General features: G+C 50.8%; 2 protein-coding genes across 4 annotated transcripts in view; both read left to right on the forward strand.

The window, feature by feature from the left end:
* Positions 1 to 1,119: 1,119 nt before the first annotated feature.
* TSEN54 (tRNA splicing endonuclease subunit 54) lies at positions 1,120 to 18,043 on the forward strand. Its single transcript, XM_019542554.1, has 11 exons — positions 1,120 to 1,184; positions 2,142 to 2,306; positions 3,962 to 4,025; positions 4,193 to 4,276; positions 5,750 to 5,848; positions 6,957 to 7,009; positions 7,860 to 7,958; positions 12,399 to 13,048; positions 13,598 to 13,658; positions 14,526 to 14,642; positions 16,404 to 18,043. The coding sequence occupies exons 1-11, from the start codon at positions 1,144 to 1,146 to the stop codon at positions 16,552 to 16,554; spliced, it is 1,584 nt and encodes a 527-aa protein (XP_019398099.1). The 5' UTR covers positions 1,120 to 1,143; the 3' UTR covers positions 16,555 to 18,043.
* Positions 18,044 to 21,203: 3,160 nt separating this feature from the next.
* LLGL2 (LLGL2, scribble cell polarity complex component) overlaps positions 21,204 to 26,684 on the forward strand; it is a 45,126-nt gene continuing 39,645 nt past the window's right edge. The window contains exons 1-2 of one of the 3 annotated variants that reach the window (XM_019542558.1): positions 21,209 to 21,223; positions 22,606 to 22,809. The gene's annotated coding sequence lies outside the window, so the exon portion shown is untranslated. Of the gene's footprint in view, positions 21,224 to 22,605; positions 22,810 to 26,684 lie in introns of those variants that run through there. The other 2 variants (XM_019542557.1, XM_019542555.1) reach the window with 2 other exon arrangements.

Below are 26,684 nucleotides of genomic sequence, written 5' to 3' on the forward strand. Positions count from 1 at the left end.
CATAGAGCTGTCCATTAAAAAAAAGAAAATCACATTTCCAGTGTGGCCAGAACACCTGACTGCATCCCTTGCTTTCAACATGAGGGGAATAAATTCAAGGTGAAAAAAAAATCCTCCTCTCACTTGATGGGCAAATGTACAATTGATTATCTCAGGAGCGTGATCAAGTCCTTTTTTTAGGGGATTTATCATAGCAGCTACATGAAGGCCCTAATCCTATAAACCTTACTTTTTTTAGGGCTTGATTCTCCACTGCCTTGCTGCTGCAGAGTTATCTGTGCTGGTGTGATGTCTGTGTAAGGCATAACCGTCCGCAGTGACTGAAAATTGTGATTTGGGCACATTCTATGCCTGCTATACAGCGGCATCAGTGACTGTAGGACAGACTGGATCGTGACCATTGCGACCACCAAAGACAATCAGGATCTTTGGTGGTTCCCTTCTCTGTAAAATGAGGATGGTGATGTAGTGGCCAGGCAGGACGTGGCAAGAGCTCGCAATGGTTCTGACCAGACAAAGGTGGCCAGGCAGGAGCGTGCCACGAGAATCACAGCTTTGGCACGGGTGCGAAGGGGGCGCATCCATCCCCCCCGCTGTGAAGAACGCAGTCCTATGAGTCCTGGTGCGTTGCAAGGGGAGTTTGTACCCGCAAGCTTGCCAAGAAGAATGTTTCCAACTATTCGAATTGGTCTAATAAAAGCCATCGGATTCACCCGAAGAACCTCATCCGCCTAGGTCCTTAGACTGACACGGCTACAACCAACACCCCTGAAATTGTGCATTGAAGGAAAGCGACATGCAGCAGCCCAGGGTGCATGACAGTGCGTGCGCACACGTGTGAGCCAGCGTGCTCCGTCTGGCAGGGTGGGGCCAGTGCCCTGATGATCACTCCCTCTCCTGTTGTTCCCCAGTTCGGTGCAGGGGACCCTGAGAGCCCAGCACGGACAAGGGCGGGCCCTGCCTGCAGGCTTGCCTCCCTAGAGGGCGGCCCTGGGTTGTTTGCCGAGGGAGCCCTGTGCAGCCCTGCAGCATGGAACCCGCGGCGCATTAGGACCCAGTGCGAAGGGGCCCTCCCCCAGTACCCGACGGGCACTAGGACCGCGCGGAACGCCGCGCGGCGGAGCGGAAGTCTTGCCCGCGCCGATGGAGGCCGAGCCGCCGCCGCGCGCCAGCCGCCTGCTCAGGTTGGGGGGGTGGGCGCCGGGCTCCGGCGGTCTTAAAGGGGCCGCGTCCTCTGTCCCTGCAGCCCTTCCCTCCCACGTGCTCGGCCGGGGGGATCCACGGGCTGCTTGGAGCTGGGCGGGGGGATCCCCGCCTGGTGCGTCCTGCACCATCGTGGTGCAAACGGGGCACCATTGCAGCCCGAGCTGTGCGCTGCTGGGGGGAGCAGTGCCCGGGGCACTGTGCTGGTGCCCCCATCACATGGGTGTGCGTGGCACATGCTGCCTGCCTTGTGAGCACGAGGCGGCTGTGTGGGGGTGCCCTGCGGTGCTGCCGGGTGCCAGCGTCGCGCCCCGCCTGCGTCGTGGGCATGGGGCGTTGTAGCCCGAGCCGCGCACGCCCAGCCCTGGGGTAGTGCCTTGCGCCATGTGCTGTGGTGCCTGCGGGGTACTAGTGTTGCACACCTGCCCGTGTTGTGGGCGTGGGGCGTTGGTGCAACCTGAGCCGTGCCCTTCTAGCTGCATGGTAGTGCCTCACGTCCTGCCCTGTGGTGCTGCCGGGTACCAGTGTCGCACACCTGCCTGCGTCCTGGGCCAAGCCCCGTGGTAGTACCCTGCTGAGCACACTAGGCTGCCATGTGCCAGGCGCTCCCCACTGGTGCGTGTGACCAGGGCAGCCTTGTAACAGGCCACATCACCTGCTGCTACCAGGGCACCGAAGTCACGCACATGTGCAGGATGCAGGGGGGAGTCTGGTTTGTTTGTCAAGCAAAGGCACGGTGCTGCTTCCCAGCGCAGGGTCTCCTCCGTATTCAGAGAACAGGCAGTTTTCCCCACCAGTCTTGCCTGGAGGAAGCGCTTCTGTGGGCTGCAGCGAAGATCAGTCTGACCAGCCGGTCAGCCCTTGGCCAGTGCCGACCAGGCCAGGCGGGGAGCCAGCTGCTAGGGGTTGGTGCAATGCTAATGCTTCGTTGTCTTCAGCCCAGCAGAGTTGCTGGCAGCACGAACCCGTGACCGCAAGGTTCCTCAGCGCTCGCACGGCCAGAAGGATTTCATTCCCGACGGCTCGGAAGGGCAGGCAGAGCGGCTGCGCCGATGCCGGGAGGAGCACTGGCAGCTCCTGGCTGAGGAGCATGTGGAGCGGCTGTAAGTTTCTCTTGCTGGTTTTAGTAGCTCCGTGCTCCCGCTGACCCTCTTGGTGATGAGAAGGGCAGAGCACGTCTGGGGACACCTGGGTTGGAGACTGGCAGCCCTGCGGGGTTCATCATGGTGTGAATCCCCCTCCCCAGATCTCTTATAGGTGTTAATGTGGAGACACGTGGACTTTACCACCTTGGAGTTATGACTGTCGTCATGTTTTACAGATGGGGAAACTGAGGCACAGGGGGTGGCAGCTTGCGTGTCCCCAGAGCAAACCCATGGCAGAATCTATGAGTCCTGCCTCCAAGGCTTTGTCTATACTTAGCTTTCTCTGCTGCTGCAAATTCAGACACTGACTGCCACTGCAAAGCTGCTGGCATGCATGCCTACCCATGCACTTCTGGCAGCTCCCTGTGGACTAGCTGCGTTGTTGCCAGAGGTCAGAGTTCACCCTGGGGCACTGATGAAGGGGTGACGGTAGGTAGCACAGGGCACAGAAATGTCTGCACAGACCTTCTGCCAGCAGCTGGGTGGCAGCAGAAGTCTTCTTTACAACCCGCCGTGGTGCAGCAGCTTTAAGCCCGGTTCATGGAAATGGGAGTTTCCTCCCTTGCCTGTTCCAAGGGCCTTATGGCTAAGGGCAAGCAAAACTCGGGGGCATCCGAATCCCAAGCCCCTGGGCTTGGGCCTGCAGCTAGGATGCCAACCAACGGGTTTGAAAACATCTGAAACCCCAGATGTGAGTGGAGGATGTTTGCCGGTAGTAGGGCCACACGTGGTTCTGGACTCTTGGATTTGGAAGTAGTTTTGGCTAATTTGGCCTCAGATACTAATTTAAAAAAAAAAAAAAAAAGTCTTTCCTCAGCAGACATGACTAAGTCTGGCAGTGAAAGGGAGCATTCTGCTGCAGCGAAGTTTTGGGTGTGGATGCACTCCCCATTTATCCAACAGAACTTTTTCATGTACCCTAGGCTCCATGTCATTTGTCTCAACCAGTAACAGGCATTTCCATCTGGGTCTGCCCTCTGGCTAAGTTGTCCGCTGTTCTCTTTGCACAATTCACAGCACAGTTGCAAAGTGCCCCTGATAAATGCATGTGCTTTATTTTGTACGTTACAGACAGCACTGGGGGGGATAGCAACAAGAGCTGCAGGACATTTCTATATGTTATACTAGTGGGGGGCAGTCCTTTTGGCAGGTGTGCCACAAATTAGCCCCACACCCTCTCCATGTGCTACCTTGATCCCTTTCCCTACCCAATCTGCTGCTCTGCTTTCTGCTCCCAGCCCTCTGCTCCCTGCTTCACCTGTGCTTTCTGCTTCTTTCCCTGTGCTCTCGGCCCAATTTGTTGCTCTGCTTTCTGCTCCCTTCCCTATCTGCTGCTGTGCTGCCTGTTGCTCCCCCAGTCCGCCACGTGATGCTTATAGAAGCTGCCTGTGCCATTTGCGGTACCCAGGCAGCAGGTTGGCCACCCTTGTGTTACACCATGAGTCCAATTGGGTATCTTTTCTTCAGCAGGCTCTCTTGCAATCCGAGAGCAGTATGGGGAGTTTGCAGCCTCCTACACAGCTGCCTTCCCATCCCTTGCTAGGGAGCAGGGTGTTCCAAACCGTTACATTAGGAATGATGTCTGTTGTGCTATTATGTCTTAACCTTCTCAGGGGAAGTTTGGTAAAAGCTGAATGGAAGCCAAATGAAGGCCTTGTGGAACTGAAATCCCCGGCAGTAAGTAATGTCATTGCAGTTGGTTGATGCTGTTTTCTTCTACTGACAACAGCAGCCTGTTTTTCTCTCTCTCTCTTCTTTTAAATTTCCTTCTCAATATGGGAAGGAGCCTGGGTGGGGAAAAGAGGTAGCTAAAACACATCATGGATTTGTCTTTCTGTTCTCAGGGGAAGTTCTGGCACACGATGGGGTTCACAGAGCATGGCAAACAGTGCCTGCTACCAGAGGAAGCCCTCTATCTACTGGAGTGTGTGAGTAGGATGCCCAGGCATGGGACCAGTGAGCTCTTTCTGAATAACACTGTTGCAGGAGTGATAGTAGCTGGGCAGTGAAATGGATCCTTTATCTTTCCCACTGGCTCCAAAGCCTCCGCTCATCTAGCAGACTGTGTGAGCCAGTTCCTATTCTGCCTGTTACACATCTAAGTGTTATGTAAGTATTTAAGTACACTACTATTCCACCATGCTTGAGTCACTTAACAAATATTATTTTAATTCATCTTAACTTTAATTATGCCAAGACACCAAAGTGAATAAAGAGAAGGATGAGGTCTCTTTCACCCTTTGTGCTAACCTTTCTTCAGAGGCTCAAGTAGGGTAGAATAGGATTCTGTTCAAATACCATTTGCATGGCTGCTTGGTGGAATAAGATCAGGCCCTGTGCACTTTGGGACCTCATCTAAAACCCTCTGTGCGTCTGCTGGTCATTTCCACTCTCTTATCAACCAATCTTTTGAGAGAGGTTCAGTTCGAGAGACACCATCTCTGTGTGTGGAGAAAGGTAATAGTGTTAGTGTGAAAGCAGGCAGAAGGCAGGGCATGGTGGCACCTTAGAAACTAACTAGTTGTATGTCAGTGGTGAGACAGAGCACATTGGCTTTAGATCAATGGTTCAAAGAAGGGCTGCAGTCCTAGTGCTTTCCAGCTGTTCCCTTTCAGTGCCCAATGAAACATGTCTGTCATCACTACGGGTCTCACTCTTGCTTCAGGCAAGTACAGCATAACTGCATGGTGATCCCAGTTAAGGCAGGGTTGGCTTTCTGTGATTTATGACTGTAGGTCTTGCCACTGAAAAGTGATTTCAGCTCAATAGTGATCCAAGTCTAAAGGCCAACTTGTTTTGTCTTGGCAAACTTTGCTGGATTCGAGGTAGGAGACAGTGTCATTTGAACCTTGAGTCCAGGGGCTTTTCTCTGCCAATGGAGGTTTGCCAGGCTTCAGGTCATAAGTGGCTTGACTTGAAAACAGATTTGGGCACAGAATCACAAGGGTAGGAGAATGAAAGCCTGGAAGAAAAGATTAGAAGCTAGGCTCGAAACCAGCCGCTGAGCAGGCCCCAGCATTGGAGAGGGGCTGAACATGAGGGAAGCTGAGTGCCCATCACTAGCCCGGAAGTTGACGGGGAGGAGGGGATTGTTATAGGTGCTCAGCATTGAAGAGGCAGGTGGGAAAGCCGAGCCCGGTCAGTTTTGCTGCCATTCTGAGCGCTTCTGTCACACGCAAGGCAGGGAGGTGGCATTGCCACACTCTGTGAAACAAACAGATATAAAAAATGTGAAGCACAGAAGTTACGTTCCCTTATTGTGAGAGGCCCCAGGATGAGGTTTCTGAGTCATACACCAGCAGGGTGCTAGGATCAGCTGTTGAGACCAGAAGGAGAGACTAGGTGTGACTCTGTAGAACTGGTTTCCTGCAGTTCCTAATCCCCAGGCTTTTGTTTTCCAGGGCTCTATTCAGCTCTTCTACAGAGACCTCCCCTTGTCCATTCAGGAAGCCTATGAGACCCTGCTGTCCCAGAGTACTGTGAGCCTGCTGCAGTATCAGGTGTGCTGCATGGATTTGACTCCCCCTGAGACTGGTGTGAGGGGAAGGGTGGGGGGGGAAGAGCACAGCCAACACCTGCACACAGCTCCCATACACTCGCTTTCAAATGCAGGGGCTCCTATCTTCCCTTTTATTGTCCCCTTGCTCTCATTCTTTCCCTTAGTTCTTTCCTGTGATCATACAGTGCTTTACTCTGTGGACAGAGAAGCAGAAGCTAGACTTCATTAACAGGATCATGGTTGCTTCTGTGCTGTGCTTCTCCTGCCGAAGAGGCGTGAGATGGAGATACAGTCACTGGGGCACGGTATGCTACAGGCACAAAAGGCAAGGCAAGGCAAAAGGCAGCAGCAGAAGCAAAGAAGGAACCGTGCAGCTCCCCAGAGAGCAGCAGAATGGAAGTGACAAGACTGGCATCTGTTTTTGCTTCTGCTGCTGGTTCCTTCCTATTGCTGGGTCCAGTAGGTGCAGTGGCAACAGAAGTTCTCGTCATTTTTGAAACATGGGGTGTCAAAGGCAAACCCATGACTTCCATGCTTCCCCACTAGCTTTTTCCTTCCTGAGCACTAAAGTTTGCAGTAGAGACAACCTGTATAAATCCCCTTCCCTTCCCTTTGCAGGCTCAGGTGTGGTGAACTTTCCACCACCCTGTCACCAGGGGGCAAGAAGCATTTCATGGGCATTTGTGCCAGTCTGTTTCTGTATGGGGATGAGCACTTAGTGAGACCTACAGGCTCGGCATTAGTTAGGCCACGCAGTTCAACACAGGCTTTTTAAAATGGTCTTTTTCAAACCAAGCAGTGTTGCAGCCATATTCTTTGTTCCTTAATGCAGTGGGGACTGGCAAACCATGGACCAGAAGTGACTGTGGACTGGTAAACTGCAGACCAGCATACTGCGGACCAGCAGCCAACCTTTTTTTATACTGCGGACTGGTTGGTTACCAGTCTGCAGTATGCTGGTCACTTCCGGACTTGTGGTCTGGCAGCCAACCCTCCTATGGGCTGGCAGCCAACCCTTCACGGCCCAGTACCGAACCGTGGCCTGCGGGTTGGGAACCTCTGCCTTAATGAACTGGCTGTTGTTTTAACATTCCTGCTCTCTTTTGAAGGTGTTCAGCCACTTGAAGAGACTGGGTTATATTGTGCTGCGATTCCACCCCAGGTAACCAGTTTGTTTTTCCATTATGCTGTTCCCCTGCTTTCTTTCAGCAGATCCCTATTTTGGCCTTTGTTACTCATTTGCTCCATGACCTTGGACAAGTCACTTCATCTCTCTGGGATCCTTGATCTTTGTCTTGTCTGGTAGGACATTACTGGTTGGGGGGCATGGGCTCTCTCTTAACTTTGTGCATGCAATGGCTAGCCAAGGGGGCCCTGATCTCAGTTGGGATCTCTAAGCACAAGTAATCATGGCAGCAATGATATTATGAGACAGCATTTACTAGGACCCCCAGTACTTGGATCATGAGGTCCTTGGGGACTTGTTTTGTTGTGTTCATGCAGCATGGGGCACAGCGGGGTCCTGGTCCATGACCAGGGCTCTAGTCTTACTGCAGTACAAACAACAGTAGTAATGAAGATCTGCCTGCACTCTCCCCTGCCAGGCTCAATCAAGGTCCTTCAACTTCAACTCTTTCCCCCTTAGCCCTAAATCCTTCTAAGCTTTTCCCTGTTTGAGCCTCCAGACCCTCTGGGCCAGCAGGATAGAGGGATGTGCAAGTAAAGTGGCCTCTAAAGGTACCTTGCATTTCTAGCCCTGGGAGGGTTACTAGCCAGAAAATGACACTGCAGACTCTTTTACTGTTCAACTCCTATCATGACTGATGTGAAGTGGGTGCATGAATTAAAGGCAAGCAACTGCAAGCAAAAGGCTGCTGATTTTGCCCTGCTCTTGCGTACTGTTTCCAGGCCCAGAAAGAGGTTTTGATTGCTTAGTTTTGCTGTGTGGCTGAGCTGGAAGGATTTTCTAACGCCCCCCACCCCCCTCTGTTTCTCTGCCTGTCTCATTGCAGCGTGGTCCCATCCTGGTATGAGAGGCAGCTGAACCTTGACAGTCACTGCAAGAGATCTGGGAAACACCATCGCAAGAGGAGGAGAAGCTCTAGCCCTCGGTAAGGGAGATGGCCCCCAGTGGCTTGCCTTACAGACAGACCATTTTTCACACTTTGGTCCATGCTAAACATGTTTGTAGCCCATTGCCTCTAAGGGTCGGAAACAGGCATAGCCCCTAGTCCCTGCAAGGTGCTGAATATTGGTCATCAAGCCAGCCATCATGCATGGGGGAACAGTTGTCAGGTGTCCAGAGGGCCAGTCAGTTATCTGGAACAAAACTGAGTTCTGGATCGGTTCACAACCCATCATGTACAGTATAGTAACATTCATTCATCCTTTTTGCATTGCATGCTCTTTCTGTCTCTCACTCCCTTCCCCCTCACCATCCTATCTCTTCCTCCAGTGTATCCCAGGCCCTGACTCATCTGGCTCCTACATAGCTGTATTGGGACAACATTCCCTGGTCCTTCCTCCCCAGGTGAAGCAGCAATGTGTCAGTTCTGCCCAAGCATTGCTGGGTTCTTAGCTGACCCTTTGCAAAAATTGTTCCTCACCACCTTGCACTCTTCACGGGGGTAGATTATCCCTGAGCCCTGTGTGCTGACACTAACATAAAGGAAGATTTCTGCAATCCTTGAATGGAAAGAATCACTATATGAGAAGGAACTTAGTGCTGTGTCAGATGTGGTTAAGCTGTTCATGACAAAGACCAGGTTTTCTGTTTTGTGCTTGTACAACTCCTAGCACAATAAGCCCTGGCCCATCTGTGAGGTCCCTGGGTGCTACCTGAGCACAAATAATAAAATGCATTGTTATTAACAGAGCTTCTAGCAGGTGGCAGCACTGTCTCAGAAATGGACAACGACAGACAGGTCAGCCCAGGGCGCTAGGCCTGTGCGAAGTGGCTAGTATTCACTTTGGATTCGGATTTGGCCGATTCGGGGGACAGTGATTCAGTTTGTTTATTTGAATCACTGTCCCGAATCGATTCGGCCCAATCTGAATCAGCCAGGCCAGGCCTATCTCCCACAGCCCAGCAATGGCTGCTCTGCCCACCCCAAATCCCAGCACTTGTTAAAAAAAAAAAAAAAAAGCCCCAGTTGAGCAGGTGCTGCTGGGTGCTGCCTCTGCTGTCCCAGCCCCTTTCATGGCTGCCCTGCCCACCACGGCTCTGGCCCTTTAAGACCCCCCCCTCCCTACTCAGATTTCATAGACATCAGGGCTGGAAGGGACCTCGGGAGATCATCGATTCCAGCCCCCTGCCCAAAGAGCAGGAAGTCAGCTGGGGTTAAAGGATCCCAGGAAGATAAACATCCAAATTTCTCTTGAAGGTGTTCAATGTGGGTGCTTGAACCACCTCCGATGGCAGGCTGTTCCAGACCTTGGGGGCTTGGACAGTAAAGAAATTCTTCCTTATGTCCAGCCTGAAACGGTCTTGCAGGAGTTTATGACCGTTCGACCTCGTCATCCCATGGGGCGCTCTGGTGAACAGACGTTCCCCCAGATCCTGGTGGTCACCCCTGATAAACTTATAGGTGGCCATCAGATCACCCCTGAGCCTGCGCTTTTCCAGGCTAAAGAGCCCCATGGCTCTCAGCCTGTCATCATAAGGTCTGTTTTCCTGACCTCTGATCATGCGCGTGGCTCTTCTCTGGACTCCCTCAAGCTTCTCCACATCCTTTTTGAATTGTGGGGCCCAAAACTGGACGCAGTACTCCAGCTGCGGCCTCGCCAAGGCTGAGTACAAGGGGAGAATGACATCCCTGGATTTGCTTGAGAAGCATCTATGGATGCAAGCCAGCGTTTTGCTCACTTTACTAGTTGCAGCATCGCATTGAAGGCTCATGTTGATCTTGTGGTCAATCGTGACCCCCCAAGTCTCTTTCCTCTGTGGTGCTAGCCAGCGTAGCACTGCCGAGCCTATAAGGGTGCTGCAGGTTTTTCCCCCCAGGGTGGTGAACCTTGCATTTTTCAGTGTTAACACCATCAGGTTCTCATCCGCCCATTTGCTGAGCCTGTCAGGGTCAGTCTGGATCTCCCTCCCGCCTTCAAGTGTGGATGCTTTGCCCCCAAGTTTGGTGTCATCGATGAACTCGGAGAGTCCGTTTCTGACTCCAGTGCGCACATCATTAATGAAGATGTTGAACAATATGGGTCCAAGGACAGAGCCTTGGTGGCCCCCAGTGGTCACAGGGCACCAAGATGGTTGGCTTTCATCAACCACCACCCTCTGGGTCCAACCACGGAGCCAGTTTCCCAGCTAGTGGATCATGGTGGACCTGAGGCCGCAGTTGACCAGTTTTTCCAAGAGGTGATCATGGGATACCAGATCGAAGACTTTTTCGAAGTCAGGATATATGACATCAATCTCATTCTCCCTTGTCCAGGTGATAGGTCACCTGGTCGTAGAAGAAAATGAGATTGGCCAAGCAAGACCTACCCACAACAAACCCATGCTGGCTATCCTTCAGGATGTTGGCGTTGGCTAGTCCATTAAGATGGCCTTTTTGATAACCTTTTCTAAGACCTTCCTTGGGATAGAGGTCAGGCTGATGGGCCTGTAGTTTGCTGGATCCACTTTCGTACCTTTCTTGAAGATAGGCACCACATTGGCCTTCTTCCAGTCTTCGGGCACTTCACCAGAGCGCCAGGAGTTCCCAAAGATCTGTGCCAGGGGCTGGGCTATGATGCTTGCCAGCTCCTTGAGTACCCTGGGCTGTAGATTGTCAGGGCCGGCTGACTTGAAGGTATCCGGCCTCTCAGGGTGTTCCTTCAGTGAGGTCAGCATTGATGGAGGGCAGAGAATCTCCCTCACCTGGACCTCCCTGTCCCATAGTAGGCACAGGCGTCCCATGGGACTGATGAAAGACCAATGCAAAGTACCCATTTAATAGGTTGGCTTTTTCCTGGGCGTCAGTTGTCAGACTCACTGTTCCTGCTGGGCAGGGAATGATCCCCGCTGTCCCACACCATGTGGAGGGGCTCTGCACAAGCCCCCCAAAGCCTCAAGGCCACTGCAGGAGCAGTGAGTCCCGGGGCTTTTCTTGGGTTTTTTTTTCTTAAAGGGCTGGAGCTGGCCCATATGGAGCACTCATGGAGGGGCTGGTTAAGTGGGGGGGTGTCAGGGGTCACCCCCTTACCTGGCAGCACCCAGTGAGCACTGGGGCTGTTTTTTTAAACACTGGGAGCTGGGGTGGGTGGGGGCAGCCGTGGGGATGGGGCTGGGGTAGTGGGTGGGAGTCAGGGGGGCTGGCAGGGGTCCCCCCATGGTCCCCTCCCCCATCCCCCCCCGCCCCTAGTACCTAGCAGCCTGGACTGCCGGAATCATCAGAGCTTTCCAAAACTTTTCCAAAGATTCGGAGAGCTTTGAATTGATTCAGACCTTTTAATTGGTCCCCTGATTTGATTCGGAGATTTGTCCACCGAATCGGGCCAAATCTCCTTCAAATTGAATCGCCACCCAAACCTTTGCATAGCCGTACAGGGCACTCCTATCAGAGAAGTTTCTTCCCAAACATGTCAATGCCATGTGGATTATGGTGAAGTTTAAGAAAGATGCAGGAAGCAAAATGCAGGTTTTTGTAGTAGATTCACACTTCTAGGCACCTGAGATCAGATCATTTGGAAATGACAGATGAGACCAGTTTGGTACTTTCAGTTTTATTCCCATTGGATTTTCTATCTGTATGTAAACCTACTCTGTCCCACTGTTTCATTTGTTAGCATCTGTCCAGGGGAGCCCAGGCCTGGAGGTGTGGAGGTGTGGGTGGGTCCTACAGGACAGGACAGAAGGACAATGAAAATTTTGGTTGGGAACCAAAACTGGAATAGGTTTGGGGCTTCAGCGGAGCATTTACAAAGCTGTGTGGCATGTTTAGCACTGTGTTTGCTACTCGTGTTTGGCTTTGGCCAGCATTTTGGAAGTGCCAAAGTGGAACAGAGTACTTCAGAACAGGAAATACCTTACTATAGCGCAGAGGATACACAACTGTTTGCGTGGGCTACTGATACATAGGGTATTTATACACATATCTTTTCACGCTCTGACGTGCTGGAGAGCTGACGCGGAGCTGACTCGATTGCTTGAGTCTGCTCCGCGTGAGAGCTGATCTGCGCTGTGCTGCACTGTGTCCAGTTGTGTAAGAGGCAAAATGCACATCAACGTGCAGAAAATGGCAGTGGTGCACTTTGAAATAAAACAACTTTGATGTGTTTTAGTTAAAAAGTGTGCTGCCACTCTTTTCTCAGTGCTGATGCATATTTTGCCATTTATACAAATGCATGTGCTGCAGTGCCAGGCACCTTTAAAAGTGCCCAGTGCTGCAACACAAGCATGTGTACTAATTGCCCATTGTTTTTTTTTCCTCTTGCTTAGCAGACCCAACTTGGTTTCCGTTATCTGTAGAGGGGGCAAGATTTGAGTAAAGGGCTTTGCGGAAGCAAAATTCTGACTATGAACGGTCCCTTCCACACTACCCCACTCCTGGTCTTGTTTATAGGGTACTAGACAAGAAGCAAAAGGCATCAGGAGACCCTCTGGAAGCTGAAGAGGCCCTGGAAAAGGCCAGTGAGGGCCAGAGAGAGCCCATCCACCAAGCCTCCGATGGGAGCTGTTTGTCAGGGAAGTCCAAAGAGTCAGATACTGGCATTGAAGCGGGGCTTTCAGCCCAAGTCCCTGCTGAAACCACACAACGCAGTGCGTCTCCCAGCCAGTGCCAGGGTAAGGCTGGAGACTCAAGTGAGGCTGCTGAGGAGAGCTATGATGGTGCCCTCTCATCCCGCTGGGACTTCTCCAGAATCATCTTCCCCAACATGGCATCTGACCATCCATGCACCTTCCTGCCCCAGCCTGACAAGAGGCTTCTCCCAGAGAATGTGGCAATCCAGGAAGTGGATGCCACCCGTTGGCGTCGGCTGATCAATCAGAAGCGTGAGAAGCTGTCGCAGAAAGAGCGGGAGCAGCGGGAAAGGGAGAGCCGGTTCAAAAATAGCATCAATGCAGACAAGGAGGTGAGGCGTTGCTCCAACTGGCAGGAATACAAGTTGCTCCTGAAGCAGAGGAGGCAGCAGAGGGTGAGGAGACGGCCATCACACCTGTGGGATCAGGCAGTCACCCCGCTGGTGAAGCCGGATGAAGTTGCCTCATCAGGTACCTGATTTAAGAGAAAGCAACTAAATGTAGGATGGCAGGGCCCCAGTGGGACCACATGACTAATGTAGACAGACAGTGTGGGGAAGGTTCAGCACTGGCCAGGAGGTGGCAGTGATGGGATGGAGCGGAGAGAAGGGTAAGCTCTCCTGAACACCTGGCTTATCTGTGAACAGGAGCAGTTTCCTGAGTGGTGAAAGCCCGGTCGTGTGGATCTGGATGAACTAAGCACCAAAGTAGCCCACACAAGCCAGGGGAGATGGTGGATGGGCTTGCCATCTCTTCTTCTGTGACCCGTGAAGCTGCTCTTTTCTCTAGCAGTGAGGGGGAAAGAGTTGGGCTATCCTTGCCAGTGCTGAAACAGCAGCAAGTTAAGGGGAATAAATGTGGGAGTAAAAGCCTCTGAAGTATCAAGAAGAGGTCTTGGAGATGCCGACGGGGTGCTGGAGGGAGGTGGTTCCGGGCTTGGGCTGAGCTAGGAGGAAGCATAGAGAAGTCCTCGCAGACAGAACGGAACAGTCTGATCTTTTCCTGTTCGTTCTCCCACAGCTGCTGTCCTCCAACAGATCAGTGTGCTACAGCCCTCCCACATCCTGGATGGAGCCTCCTGGTTAGTATCAATCCTGACAGCTAGGAGATTCTAGCGCGCGCAGGTCTGACTGAACGTAATGTCTTGTCTCTCCTTGTGGGGTCTGAAAGATGTTCTCCACAGCGGCTTGGGAGCTGTGTAGTGTACCAGATGCCTCATGAAGGGCTGGTATTTAGCTGAAACTGTGCATGTCTGCAGCAGAGTACAGCAACAGAGCACATATGCTCCAGGCTGATTATCACTTGGCTTGTTAGCTCTTATTACAATGCTTGGGCAAAGTCCAGTGTGCTGTAGCAAACCCTTCACATCTTGAATTCCACTCTGCATTGACTCCTGTGAGCCTTGTCCAGAGGTCTAGTTGCCTATATTTACCTAAAGCTGAGCACTTCGTTAGGGTGTGTTGTGTCCCTGCAACGATGCTTCCCACCCAGCTGCAGCAGTTGATTAAGATTTAAAAATCTAATCCCAGGACTTCCAGCTGCATTTCTGTCTGGGAGAGGCTTTCTGGGGCTTGTGCATGGGGCCATAGGGCAAAGCAGGGTTTTTCACCAACATCTCTCCCCAGTGGGGTGATGCAGACAGGTGTCCCAGCAGCATAATCAGTATATAAGTCTCTGCTGCTTTGGATGCCTACAGCAAAGGCAACAGAAAGAGCAAGGTATGAGCTGGCCCATTGCAGACCAGCTCTGGCATCAAAAGGATAGGAAGCTTTGCAGACCCCACAGGTGGCTGTTTTGCAGAAGGAAGATTCTGAATGCCTCTGGAGGACTAAGGGAGTGTTAAGGGGCTGAAGCTAGACAGACCTGGGGCCTTTTTCTCTTTGCTTCTATGCATGGTGCAGACTCCTGCAGTGTATCATTTGGTTCCTGCTTATTCAATCATCTACAGGCTGCAGGAGGACACCAAGGATATGAAGATAGACTTTGATGTGTATCAGGCAGATGCTGTTGCCACCTTTAAGAAGAATGACCCTGGGAAGCCTTATGCCAGGATGTGCGTTCGGAGGTATGGGCTCTTGTGAAGAAACACAACTACGTGCCTGAATTTAAAATGCAAGAAAGAACTGGCTGATGCTGTGGCAGGCTCAGGATACTATCCTAGGCCCTGGGTCAGCCATGAGCTCAGTGCAGCGGATCCCTCAGTCTGTATAGAGCCTGTTGGACTTTTGTGGGGCTCCATATGGGGCTAGGGGTGTCTTGGCCAGAGTTCATTGCAGGTTTGGGGCTACAGTGTTATGTTCTGATTCTACTGTGCTAGCTGCTGATTTGCTTCAGGAGGGTAGTTGCCAGCACTGTCTCTAGAACTAGAATATGACACTCAGTTGCTTAGCTGGTGCATAGTTCAGTTCCTATGGGCTCTGATATGTGCTACAATTCAAGATGTGGTAATAGGTTAATCACACCTTAAATAGTAACCCAACCACACGCAAATCAGTTTTAAGGCGTGATAACAGAGTAAATGAACTTCAAAGTTATTCTGTATACAATGTGGAATAACTTTGTCTTGTTTGTATCCTGCCTTAAATTGAATGTTGCTACCCATGCCGAGGACCTGTCAAAATACCATGTACCACCCAGCTGAATGGCATACATGGTTTTATAGCTCCTGGCATACAGGAACCCTGGCCTTGGGCTGCCTGCTCACCAGGATCTGTCAAAATCCTGTGGGTCATCTAGCTGGATGGCATGCATGATTTTACAGCTTCTAGCACATGGGGACCCTGGTACCAGGCTCCCTCTGCACTGGGAGCTATAAAACTGCACATGCTGCCCAGCTGAGCAGGACATGTGTTTCTACTCATCCCTGGCACACAGGGACCCCTGGGTTGGGCTTTAGCAGCCTGATTCTGGAGTCCCTGTGCCCCCCAGCTGGGGTTTTGACAATCAACTGATTGTTGGCTGGGGCTGGGGACCAGTTTGATTCCCAGTCCCCGGTCAGCTTATTGTAGATATCTCAGTTTCATTTTGCTGGTGCAAGGGGAGCCCAGTGTCATTATCCTGGACTCCCCCTCCACCAGCAAGTAAGATGCAATTGAAAGCTAATCCCCAATCCAAAAATTGCGCATCCTGCCAGGCATGTGTATGACACGGCAGGAGGTGTGATTGTTAGGATCATGGATTAGATTTCATCGCTTAAAGTGAATACCTGTCAGGGACCCATATCTCTTAACACTGACACTTTTAACCTGTTGCTTCTCTACTGTGTGCAGTCACAGCAGAAATACATCACAGGTGCAGGCAAGGAACCAGTGCAGCTGGTCCAGTACTCAAGCGCTTATGAGTTAGCATTGCAGTCCCTGCTGTGAGAACATGAACGCTGCTATTGGAGAACAGATAGACTCTGCAGACAATCACAAGGGGGAAAAATGCTAGCCAGATTTTGAGCCTGCTGGCCTGGATATCTGCCCCACACAATGGCAGTCAAATTTTATTTATCTGGTCATTTGTCAAGAGCCTGTGAGCTGCAATTAATTGGCAGAGCATGGAGCAACCTGCAGCTACACTTATCTTCAGCACAGGGGAGTAGTTCTTCTTGTATGCCCTGGTGGCCTGCTTACTTAGATTCAGAGAGGTTCAGTGTTAGACTTTAAAAATCTTAAAAAGACTTTATGACCATCTTCTCTTGAGGATGCCCTGGTAGATGTGAGGGCCACCTTAGTGCTAGGATTGATGTGCCTTTGCTGATCTGTGGTTCTCAGAAGTTCCCCGTGGAGTCTTCCATTTCTATGCTTTGAAAAAGACAGTGTTTCTTCCCTTCCCTTTCCAGGTTTGACGAGCAGATCCCATCCTTACGAGCGGTGAAGCAGCTGGCCTACCAGAGCCAAGATGTCCCTGTGGTCTTTGCTTTGGTGGACAATGGAGATGTTACTTTTTACTCATTCAAGGAATTCAAGCTCCCAGTTGATATTTATCACTGAAGCTGCAATCTCTTGGAGAAGTGGCTTTTGGCAAAAGGAGGAACTTTACTCAGGACCTCATCTCTTGATTCATGGCATGTTATAGCAGTGAATGACGTGGGGCAGGGTGTGGTGAGTGACGACCACCCTCAGGTGCCGCCAGCAGCATCAGCGGTGCTTCTGTCAGGGGTGCACTGCTAATCTCAGTGGGTGCACGTGCACCCGTGTGCACCCCCTACATGTAGCCATAGTTATACTACACACAACCTCTGATAACAAATTAACTTGCAGAATGAGGAGATGCTTCACCCATTGCTCCAGACTTCAGCCACCCAGGGGCTGACTCATTCATAAAAGCCAAATACAATTCAAACAGCCAAGTGGCGTCTCTGTACAGCTTACCCGGGTGTTTCCTGATGGGAGTACGCACTGCTTTGTTCTTTAAGCCACTGGTCCTCCTGCTCTGCCCATGCCATGGACCACTTCCTCTTATGTCCCCCAGATGTTTTGCTGTTCCCGTGGACCATTAGAACAAGCTTCACTAATGACCCATATCATGACCCACATCATACTTTGAGAGCCACTGACTTAGGCCAGTGTGTGAAAGCAACCAGGCTGAATGGTTTGAGAATCACTCTTGGCTGTCAGTCAGATTCGGCATAAGTTAATGAGGTCAGTACTGGAATAGCAAGGCTCCATCACTCACCTGTGTAAATGCCTGTCAGATAAAATCCTTAGCTGTCATTTGGTGTAAAAAGAACTAAGTCACTTCAATAAACTTCTGCCACAGGGCTAATGGATCCAGCTTTGCCATGGCATATATATGATGGCAGAAGACTGCAGTCCTGTGGCAGTCAGTATTAGGGATCTCAATCCTGCAGAGACAAGGGAAGCACTTTGTGAACCAAAGGTATCACAAAAAGCCTTAAGGCATTTTGGAGGGATGTCCTAATGTTGTACTGTAATGTTTGCATTAAGATGGGTCATTGCAACACAGCATCATCCCAGGTCAAAGCTACAGCATGAACATCAGCACCTGATGTCAACACATCTAACAACCTTGGTAGTGTGGCCCTCTGTTTCCATTTGATGTTATCTTTCCTAAATGCAGGTGCATGTTTCTCAAGCAAGATGAGCTCATGTAAGACTTCCAGATCCTTCATAAGCCATGTAGTTCTCTGGCTCTTGCATTCCAGGCTGAGAACCACTCTTCCATATCTTTGAACTAATCCCAGGCCTCATCATGGGGATCGAGACTCTCCACCTGAATATTTGGGTGCCAAACATGCTTTAACCTCTGCAGAAATGCCAGCGTGACTAGTGCCAGAAAATCCTGCTTTGTGGATAAAAGGATTCAGCGCTGTTGAGCTCAGGGTGCAGCTTTCTTCAGAAGTGTTACAGAAAATATTTTAGATGCATTTTATTTGATAACCTCTATTTGGATGATTTGTTGTTACTTTTGCTGGAGGAGATTTAAAGGCTAAAGTATTAAAAGAGCCTTGTCCAACTATGCAAGCTTCTGAGTGTGGTTATTTCTTTGTCCTTTGAAGGAAAATTGTCAGCAGTGCCTCATCGTCTGAGACAGCCGCATGAGGAACTGCATTGCTATTGAACATAGGCAGAGAGTTGCTATGGTCTGTGTCTGGTGATTGGCCTGCTGATGGTATCTATGGCTGGGATGTTGTCAGCATGGCACATCTTTCTTGTATGGTCTCTCGGATGCCACACCAAAAGGTCGGGGTGTCTTGCCCTCGTTGGTTTATGTGGCCCTGTGCTTGTTAGATCATCTGCCAAGGGTCTGGGCTGCTATATGGATACCTTAATGTACCCCTTCGTAACTGCTGGAAAGGAATATGTTGTATTCTCTGCCTTCTGCCTGCCAGACTACTTAAAGGGCTGACTTGGTGGTGGCTCCATTCTGTTAACTCAGCGCTTTTCTTGTACACCTGAGGCAGTGTGGGGAGAGCTGAGAACAGGCAGAGCAAGAAGAGCTACAGTCAGATCCACAGGGCTTGAGTTTATCCATGAGTTAGGTGGACATAATTCTCGGTGACTTCAGTCAGCACTGTGTATGCCTACACAATAGTAGGATTGTATCAGTGCAGTCTACAGGAGCTTACTGGATGAGTTTTGCTGGGGGGAAGAGACTCCCTGATTCAGCACAAATCGATTGCAGTTTAATAACCACTGTGGGGAGGATTGAGAAACAGCAGGACTGTGGCTCAGCAGTGCTAACTTCTGCTGCCTGTCCCAAAGGGGAGCGTGATGCTGACTGATGTCCAGCTTCCCATTCAGCCTGTGTCCTGGAACAACTGGATTTTGCAACAGGATGGCAGCAGGGAGCTGGCAAGAGATGTCTTAATTAAAATTTCTGTTTTGACCTGTACTGCTGAAAAGTTGCCTCTGGCAGAAGACTGTGCAAGGGGCTGTTGCAGGGTTGTAAACTTTTCTTACGCTGCCAAGGAGTGACAGGGCATCAAATAGCATTTTGCAGCCCAATGACCCACTGGCACATTCTTTCCAGACATGTAGGTGTCCTCTGGCCCTGGAGCACATGCTGACTCCCCAGCACCATTGAGAGGCAGCCAGGCAAACCAGGAATGGTTGCAATCCTGCTCCTAGCTGTAGGAGTTCCAGTTGTGCTAGACCATAGTTGTGGTAAGCTATAGAAAGCTATGGTGCCAAAAAGCGATATTGGAAAAAGGGGCCTCCTGACCACTGGAGAAAGAAAAAAATAAATGTGCACTAATGAACAAATGACATTGAAGGGAGTATGAAAACAGCTACAAATATAGAAGTTGGAACTTACTAATGAGAAGTGTGTGAACTTGGCAAACAAAACAAAAATGAACATCTTGACAGTGAGGTGAGTGGGCATGAGATGGCAGGTGGAGATGGGGGTGGTACACATGTAAATACAGGAGTTGTGAGACCAGTTCCTTGCAGAGACTTTGGGGAGCGGGAATACCGTGGTGTCTCTACTGGTCAAGGATAAGCTTCTCCAGGTTGGGCTGACTGTTAATCAGACCAACTGGTCTGCTGTCCAACGACCATAAATGTTTCTGAACTTTTGTCACCAGACACATTTCCGAGTTGCATTTTCTGCAGGATCTGGAAGGCGGCTGCTAGCGTTGGCTGGTTTTGTTCAATATCTTCATCAATGATCTGGAAGATGGGATGGAGCGCACCCTCGGCAAGTTTGCGGATGATGCCAGGCTGGGTGGAGTAGCAGGTACGCTGGAGGGTAGGGCTAGGATTTGGAGTGACATTGACCAAGTGGAAGATTGGACCAAGAAAAACTTCATGTGGTTCAATAAGCACAATGCGGAGTCCTGCACTTAGGACAGAAGAATCCCGTGCACCAGGAGCAGGGTGCCCAGGTGTGGGACCAGCGAGCTGTTTCTGAATCGCACTGTTGCAGGAGCGATAGGAGCTGGGCAGCTTGGGCAGCTTCTGAAACAGATCCTTTATTTTTCCCACTGGCTCCAAAGCCTCGGCTCATCTTGCAGACTGCACGGGCCAGCTCCTATCCCACCTATTACACGTCTAAGTGGCAGACAGGCATTTAAGTAGACTGCTATTCCACTTTGCTCGAGTCACTTAAGATGAAGGTAGGTTACAAAAGTAATATGAAGACTAAGACACCGAAAGGAGTGAGAAGGAGGCCTCCACCCTTTGCGTGCATGTTCATTTAAAAGGCTGGAGAAGGGTGGAGCGGGATTCTGTTCAGATGCTTCAGCACCATGTAAATGGCTGCTCCCTGGAGTAAGATCAGGCCTGATGCACTTTGGCACCCTGTCCGAAACCAGCCGTGTGTCTGCTGGTCATTTCAACCCCCTGAACCACCCATCCTTTGAAAAAGGTTCAGTTCCAGAGATGCCATCTCCCTCTGCAGGGGGAAGAGGCAGGTGATTAGCAGCCCTGGGAGGGACTGGCTAAGCAGTGGCTGCAGAAAAGCCCCTGGGTACAGTGGAAAAGAAGTTAAATATGTGCCTATGAGTGGCAAGGAAGGCAAATGGCACCTGCCCCTTCCATCCTCCGAGGGGAGACAGGCTGGACAGGTGGGGATGCCCTGGAGGTGGGAGGCAGCCAAGCCCCTCAATCCCTTTCTCCTCTGGTGCCTGCATGGGGGTGCTGCCTCCCCCCTGCACCAGCAAACCTCTCACCCCAGGACGGGGACCCGCTCCTGCCCCTGCCCCCGCCCCCCGCGCTCAGGGGGTGCTGCGAGCGCCTCTGCCCCGCGCGGAGGGACACGGCCGACTCCGAAGGCGCGCTCTGTTGCAGGTGCGCTCAGGTCGTAGGGGGTGGGCGGGGCCGCCGCCTCATGAATAGTAATAATCCTATTAACATATCCGGGTTGAGTCCCGGCGGCCGCGTTACCGGGCGGAGAAACATCTCCCGGCGGGGTCTCACTGGAGGGTGGGAGTGATGCATTATTCATGAGCGGTCAGGGCTGCCCGCGGATTGGCCGGCCGGGGAGGGAGGGGCGCATCAATGAGTCCCAAGCGCGTGGAGAGGGCGTGGCCTCGCGCCCCGCCCCTCATTTGCATGTCCGGTGAGCCCCGCCTCGCCCGCCCCGCCCCGCCCCCGGAGGTGTCCAGGAAGGAGTGGCGGCGGCGGCGGCGGCAGGAGGGGTGCTGAAGGCGCTGCCACACGGACTTGCGGCGCCAGGCCTGTTCCGGCCCGGCGAGTGAGTGAGTGAAGGAGGGCGGGCGGCAGCAGCGGGGCCGCGGGCTCCAGCTGCCCCGCGCCAGGCGGGAGGGACCGTTGCCCCTGCGCGGGGTCCTTCCCCTCCCCCCCACCTCGGACCGGTACCTGCCTCACCCGGCTCCCCTCAGCTCGGGAGCTCCTCCCCCCATGAGCTTGGCGGTCCCCCCCTCCCCCTCCTATGGGCTCGAGGGGTGTCTTTTCCCCCTTCCCCCCCATGGGCTCGGGCCCCCTGGGCAATGCTGGCTCTTTACGGTTCCCTTTCCTCTGCGTCTGACTCCTGACTGGTCCCTGTGGCAGGAGCATAGCCTGGCAGGGCAGGTGGCTGTCACACTGCTGGCTCCTCTCTGAAACCTGGCCTGGCCCTGCCTGGTGCCCCTGAGAGGATCTCCAGGCCCCAGCTGTTAGCAGCGGGGCCAAGCCTCCCTGGGAGAAGCACATGTTTGCCCCGGGGTAGGAGAGCGGCTCGCACGGACTCCCGTTCACATTACCCACCTGAGACTCCCTGCCCAGCGGTCGTCGCTCCATGACAAACAAAGCCAGGAGTGTTGCCTGCCCGCCTTGCACCCAGCGAGCTTCTCCCTGGTACTCGTGTGCAAGCTCCTGTAGCTGCTTCTCGCCAGCGTCCTGATTTCACCCTTGACCAGAGTCGTGGGTATTAACTGCTTGTATCCCCTGCTGCGTTCATCTGTTGAGCTGTGGGAAGAGATCAGGTGTGGTCATCATGGCCCAGGGATACTGTTTTGTCCCAGGGCTGCCTACTTGTGGGGGAGCATTTAGTGTTTCTGAGAGAGCCTCTCCAAAATCTGCCCTGCGTTTCCACATCGGGAACGCAGGTTCCTGACATGTTGCCTTTTGCGGGATGAGGATTAATTCTTGCAAAACAGACTGAAGGCTGCAAAAGGCAGTCTCGGTATTCCTAGAGCAGGGCCGTTGACTGGTGATGACACTCGGTTTCAGAAAGTGATAGCCATGTGAGAAGGGTTATGCCTCTGATGTAGATGGCAAGGGGGTGGATTTGACTGAACTGTCAAGGCCACTTATTATTGCTTGTAACCAGCTATCTTACTGGCTACGAGGTACCTTTCTTTGGGAGTGCTCCAGGTGACCAGACCACTCTGACTTGCAGAGCGCAGGTTGAAACGCCCAGAAGCAGGATGTTTGGTGAAATCCCCTTGGCTAAGGAACTTCCTGCTTCTGGACAAAAAGATGAGCCTGTATCGCCTGTGAAACTACAGTGCAAAACTAAAGGCCTTGAAGGCCGTCTTCCTGGCATGTTTCATAAAAATGCTGTCTTGATAAAGGAGAGACTTGGAATGGCCCATAGGTGCAGTGATTCACTGTCGTGTTGTGCTTAATGCCCAGATGCTGTGGTGATAAACGGCCTCACAGGAACTCTGCAATGTGATCCCTAGAACGGTTAGACAGTAACTTCAGCGGCTTTGTGCAGCATGGTTACGAGAGCTGAAAACAGATAGGAAGGAAGAGAGATTGCCTCCTTTCTTGTACCAGAGGTCTTAATAGAAGGATTGCCTTGAGACCCATCTTTCCCGGTTCAGGACTGCCCAGGTAACTCCCTGTACTGCTGATTGCCAAAGTCATTGTGTCAGTTCAGCCAGTGCTTTATTTAGAAAAGCCTATAACCAATTTCTAACTGCTTTTGAATCAGGTTGACTACATTTTAGGACCTCTTCCATCTGGGTAGGGGTTGGAGGGAGATTATACTATTTCACCATGCAGAGGTGCTGTCAAAGTGAAACTAGCAGGATTAAACCTCCTTGTGTATACAGTTAACATGCTGTATTTACTTTTGTGGCCGCTCCTCAAACATAATATTACAAGTGCAGGGCAGGTCTCTAATTAAAGGCCTTGGGTTGAGAGATTGGCAACAGCGAAAGTTGAATTTCTGCATCAGAAAGAAAAGGTGAGCATTGCAAGCAGTTCTTCCCACTTCCTTCTTTCTCCTTATTTGCTGTGGAATTAAGGAGTCTTTATGATGGTCTGCTGTAGACCTTCCAGATTTCTGGCCTTAAATGTTTTTACCAAATGCTGGAAGCTTGACTTAACTTCTGATGTCAGGTTGTCTTTTTATTGGGAGAATGTAGCAGGCTTTGCCCCGCAACAGGTAAATTTCTTTTTATAGAGGGGTGTTGCTGTCCTGTGGCACTTTGAAACCTTGTGTGCTTGTATCCCTTATGTTGGGGCAATAAAGGAATCTTATTGACATATGAGGTTTGCACAACTGCTGGATCTGTAGTAATTAGACAACTTACAGTGGCTGTTAGCACTGTGCTGTGATAATGCATTGAACTTGCATGACTGACCTGAACAGCATCCAGTTACCATTCAAGTTTGCCCAGAATCTATCTTTCAAGCCTCACTTAGCAATGCATATGTTGGGAGGAGGGAGGGTGAGGCACTGTCTTGTGTTACTTGTAATGTGCAAACCACCTACTCAATCATTTGACTCGATAGCCTTCCCATATTTGCACACAAAGTAAAAATGGAGAAGAGAACCTCCCATCCTTTTTTCAGTCTGTTTGGGACTGTTCTCTTCAAGATGCATCTTAATATGTTATCAAGTTTCTTTAAAAATTACAAGTGATGGAACTTCACTACTTGCTACACTTTTTCTTTCAGGCTTTCCTGGTATTTAGTCTTCCTTGACTTCATGCAGCCATTCCGAGTCTAAATCTTACTCTGGAAGGGTAGTCTGTTAGAAATACTTGCCTTGAATCAGAGCTTCATAAATTAGTGGGGCATCTTGATTTTTCCAGGCTTTTCTGTTCTGCAACTCTTCCAAGATTTTTCTTCTGCTTTGTAATACATTTTCACTTCAATATCATGCTTGACCACCAATTTTTTTTTTTTTAATTTTTTTTTTTTAGTGTAGCAGCTGAGCTAGGTTTAGAGACAGTAAAGTGACCAGCTAGAGTTTACTAGGCATACAGACTGCCTAATTAAAAAAAAAAAAAAAAAATTCTGTCAATTGCCTTTTATTGTTGTACTTTTCAAGCTAAAAAGGGGCAGATAGAAAGTGACCTTTAACATACTGTGTCCTCCTTGGCTATGTCTGGCAGATCTTATCTGTGCTTGGAGTCATTAGCTCACCTCTGCACAGTACCCTTGAAAACACAGAGGCTGAATGAAGTATTGCTTACTCTTCCTTAACTCTTTTTAGAATCAAGGGACAGCACCAAATTATGCCTGGTGCCATTCTGGTACAAATGTTGTTGCTAACATTTGCATACATTTTGGGTCTCTCTGAGTATTAGAAGTAATTTAGACAGCATCTCCAAGTAGGCCTTGGCATTTATAATGTCCCATGTCCAAGCACTGTAAAAGCAGCACTAATTTCTTAACTCTCCAATGAAGCAACTTGTATTTGTGCAATTTGAGATGGGAGGAAAAAATGAAGTGATTGCCCAAGGTGACACTAAATCAGTGGCAGTGAGGGTATTAAACTTTGATTTCTTCCAGTCTTGCCCTCTTTCCACTGGGACTTGACCTCTCTGAGAATGCTGTACAGAATGGCATGTCTTCTCTTCAGCATTTCACCAGACACATTTGGGGAGTGAAACAACTGTGCTTGATACCCTATGAAGGGCACTGCACCCATCTAATCATTCTCTGGGATTCCAGGAAGCACACATCTGTCATTGGATAGCTAGCTGCAGGGTATCACCTTTGTGACCATCCCCTCTGGATTTGGTAGGTGGCTTCGATGTTAAAGCAGTGTTTGTCTTGTGGGCTTTGCGCATGCTGAAAATGTGACAGCTATTCTGCAGTGCTGAATAATGGTGCAGTTATAGACGGGGCTCAGATATGTTTTTACTAAAATCTAGGCCAGGTTTTCTGGACAATTCCCTATCTATTCTACTTCTTACACTGTTGATAGCAAGAGCATTAGGGTAGACTGTTATCATTGGAGAGGGGGCCTATTCTACTATTTCCCATGGTTGCTACTCCTGGTGAAACTGCACTGGAAGTGGGAAAAATAGGAGAGCTCCTGGTATATAAGAATACTTCCTGGCAGTTCCTCTAATGGAGCACTGGATCTTTTGTAATTTAAACAAAGCTTTGGTGGCGATCTGGGCTTGCTGCTGCCCTGTCTTTAACAGCTATTGTCTGATGCTCAGATGAAAATCTCACCTGAGAGTGTTCCCTGGTGCCAGAGATCTGAGGGAAGCTGAGGAGGGGGAGGAGAACAACCGCAACAGGCCAGAAACCTAGAAATGTTCTTGACGATGCCCTGCAGCACTGGAGAAAAAGCTGTTAAATCTTGGCCTATCGATGGGAAAGTCAACAAGGATTGGTTAGGAAGTGTAAATTGAGTGCGTTTATACCCACTGTGTGTATTTGTAAATGAATACTTCTGTAAGCTGTCTGTGGGTATCTTTGCTTCAGGTGTAGGAGGGATATTCCTCAAAGCCCTGCCATCCACATCGAAACCATCACATGAATTTGGGAGCAATGTAAGCTCAGGCTACTTACCTGGCTAAGGATGTGGGTTGGTGTCTGGAATCTGCTTTAGCTGTCTGGAAATTTCTCCGCTTTGCCTGTGTTCTCATTGCAATAATCACCATTGCTTTCTTCTTCAAAGGACAGAACCCCCCTGCAAATAGCTGACTACTAATAAATAAATGCTTTCTCAACCCAAAGAAATGGGGCTGTGCACCTAGACATACACTAAAAGTGCGGAAACAAGGCCACAGTAAGGTGGACCGGGCCCTGCCATGGAAATGTTGCCACCCAGCCTGGGCTAATCCAGGTGTTCAAACCTGGATTTAATTATTGGAGTAGAGATTCTTCCATCCACTAAAATGACCACCTTTTCAAAATGGAAAGGTGGAGCACATGCCCACCTTCCACCCCTCTTCTCTGCCCCCAGCACAGCCAGAGCTGAGCTGAGCCTGGGGGGGGGGGTGGCGGCGCAGATGCAGGCTGCACACTGTGGGCTGGGGCTCCCTGCCCTGCTGCCCTCCCCCTAGGAGCCTTGTGCTGCCATGACCCCAGGTTCCATGTATGCCCTGGCTGGGTAGTGCCCCCAGGCCCTGCCCCACTCCCTCTTTCACTGTGGGAGCCTAAATCTGCGCTCCCCTCCATAGACTTACCTGCAGGTAGCTGGGGGAACTGCTCTCTGCTGCTACCTGGGGCTGTATTCCTGGCCGTGTGTGTGTACGCACACATGCACGTGGCACCCTCTGTGTCCTGCTCTTCGCAGCCCCTTGTAGGCTGGAACTCTGCCAGCCTGCAAGGAGAAATCTACCGCTTCCCACATTTTTCCATGGCAAACAGAAAACCCGGATCCCTGCACGATACTGGGAATCCAGGGCAAATGCTGCCCCAGAGTAGTGATGCAGCCTGGGATCCGGGATTTGATGTTCTCATTTTGGGGCTGTCCCATCCAGTTAGGGATGGGGCAGTCACCCTGACACCCATTT

The sequence above is a fragment of the Crocodylus porosus genome, unplaced genomic scaffold (genome assembly GCF_001723895.1).
Source record: "Crocodylus porosus isolate Cpor-Errol unplaced genomic scaffold, CroPor_comp1, whole genome shotgun sequence".
Taxonomy (NCBI): Eukaryota; Metazoa; Chordata; order Crocodylia; family Crocodylidae; genus Crocodylus; species Crocodylus porosus.

Coding starts and splice junctions, on each gene's coding strand:
- TSEN54 (XM_019542554.1), top strand. CDS start 1,144: ATGGAGGCCGAGCCGCCGCCGCGCGCCAGCCGCCTGCTCAG. Junction 4,026..4,192: donor TGGAACTGAAATCCCCGGCA/GTAAGTAATGTC, acceptor TTCTGTTCTCAG/GGGAAGTTCTGGCACACGAT. Junction 7,959..12,398: donor AGGAGAAGCTCTAGCCCTCG/GTAAGGGAGATG, acceptor TCTTGTTTATAG/GGTACTAGACAAGAAGCAAA.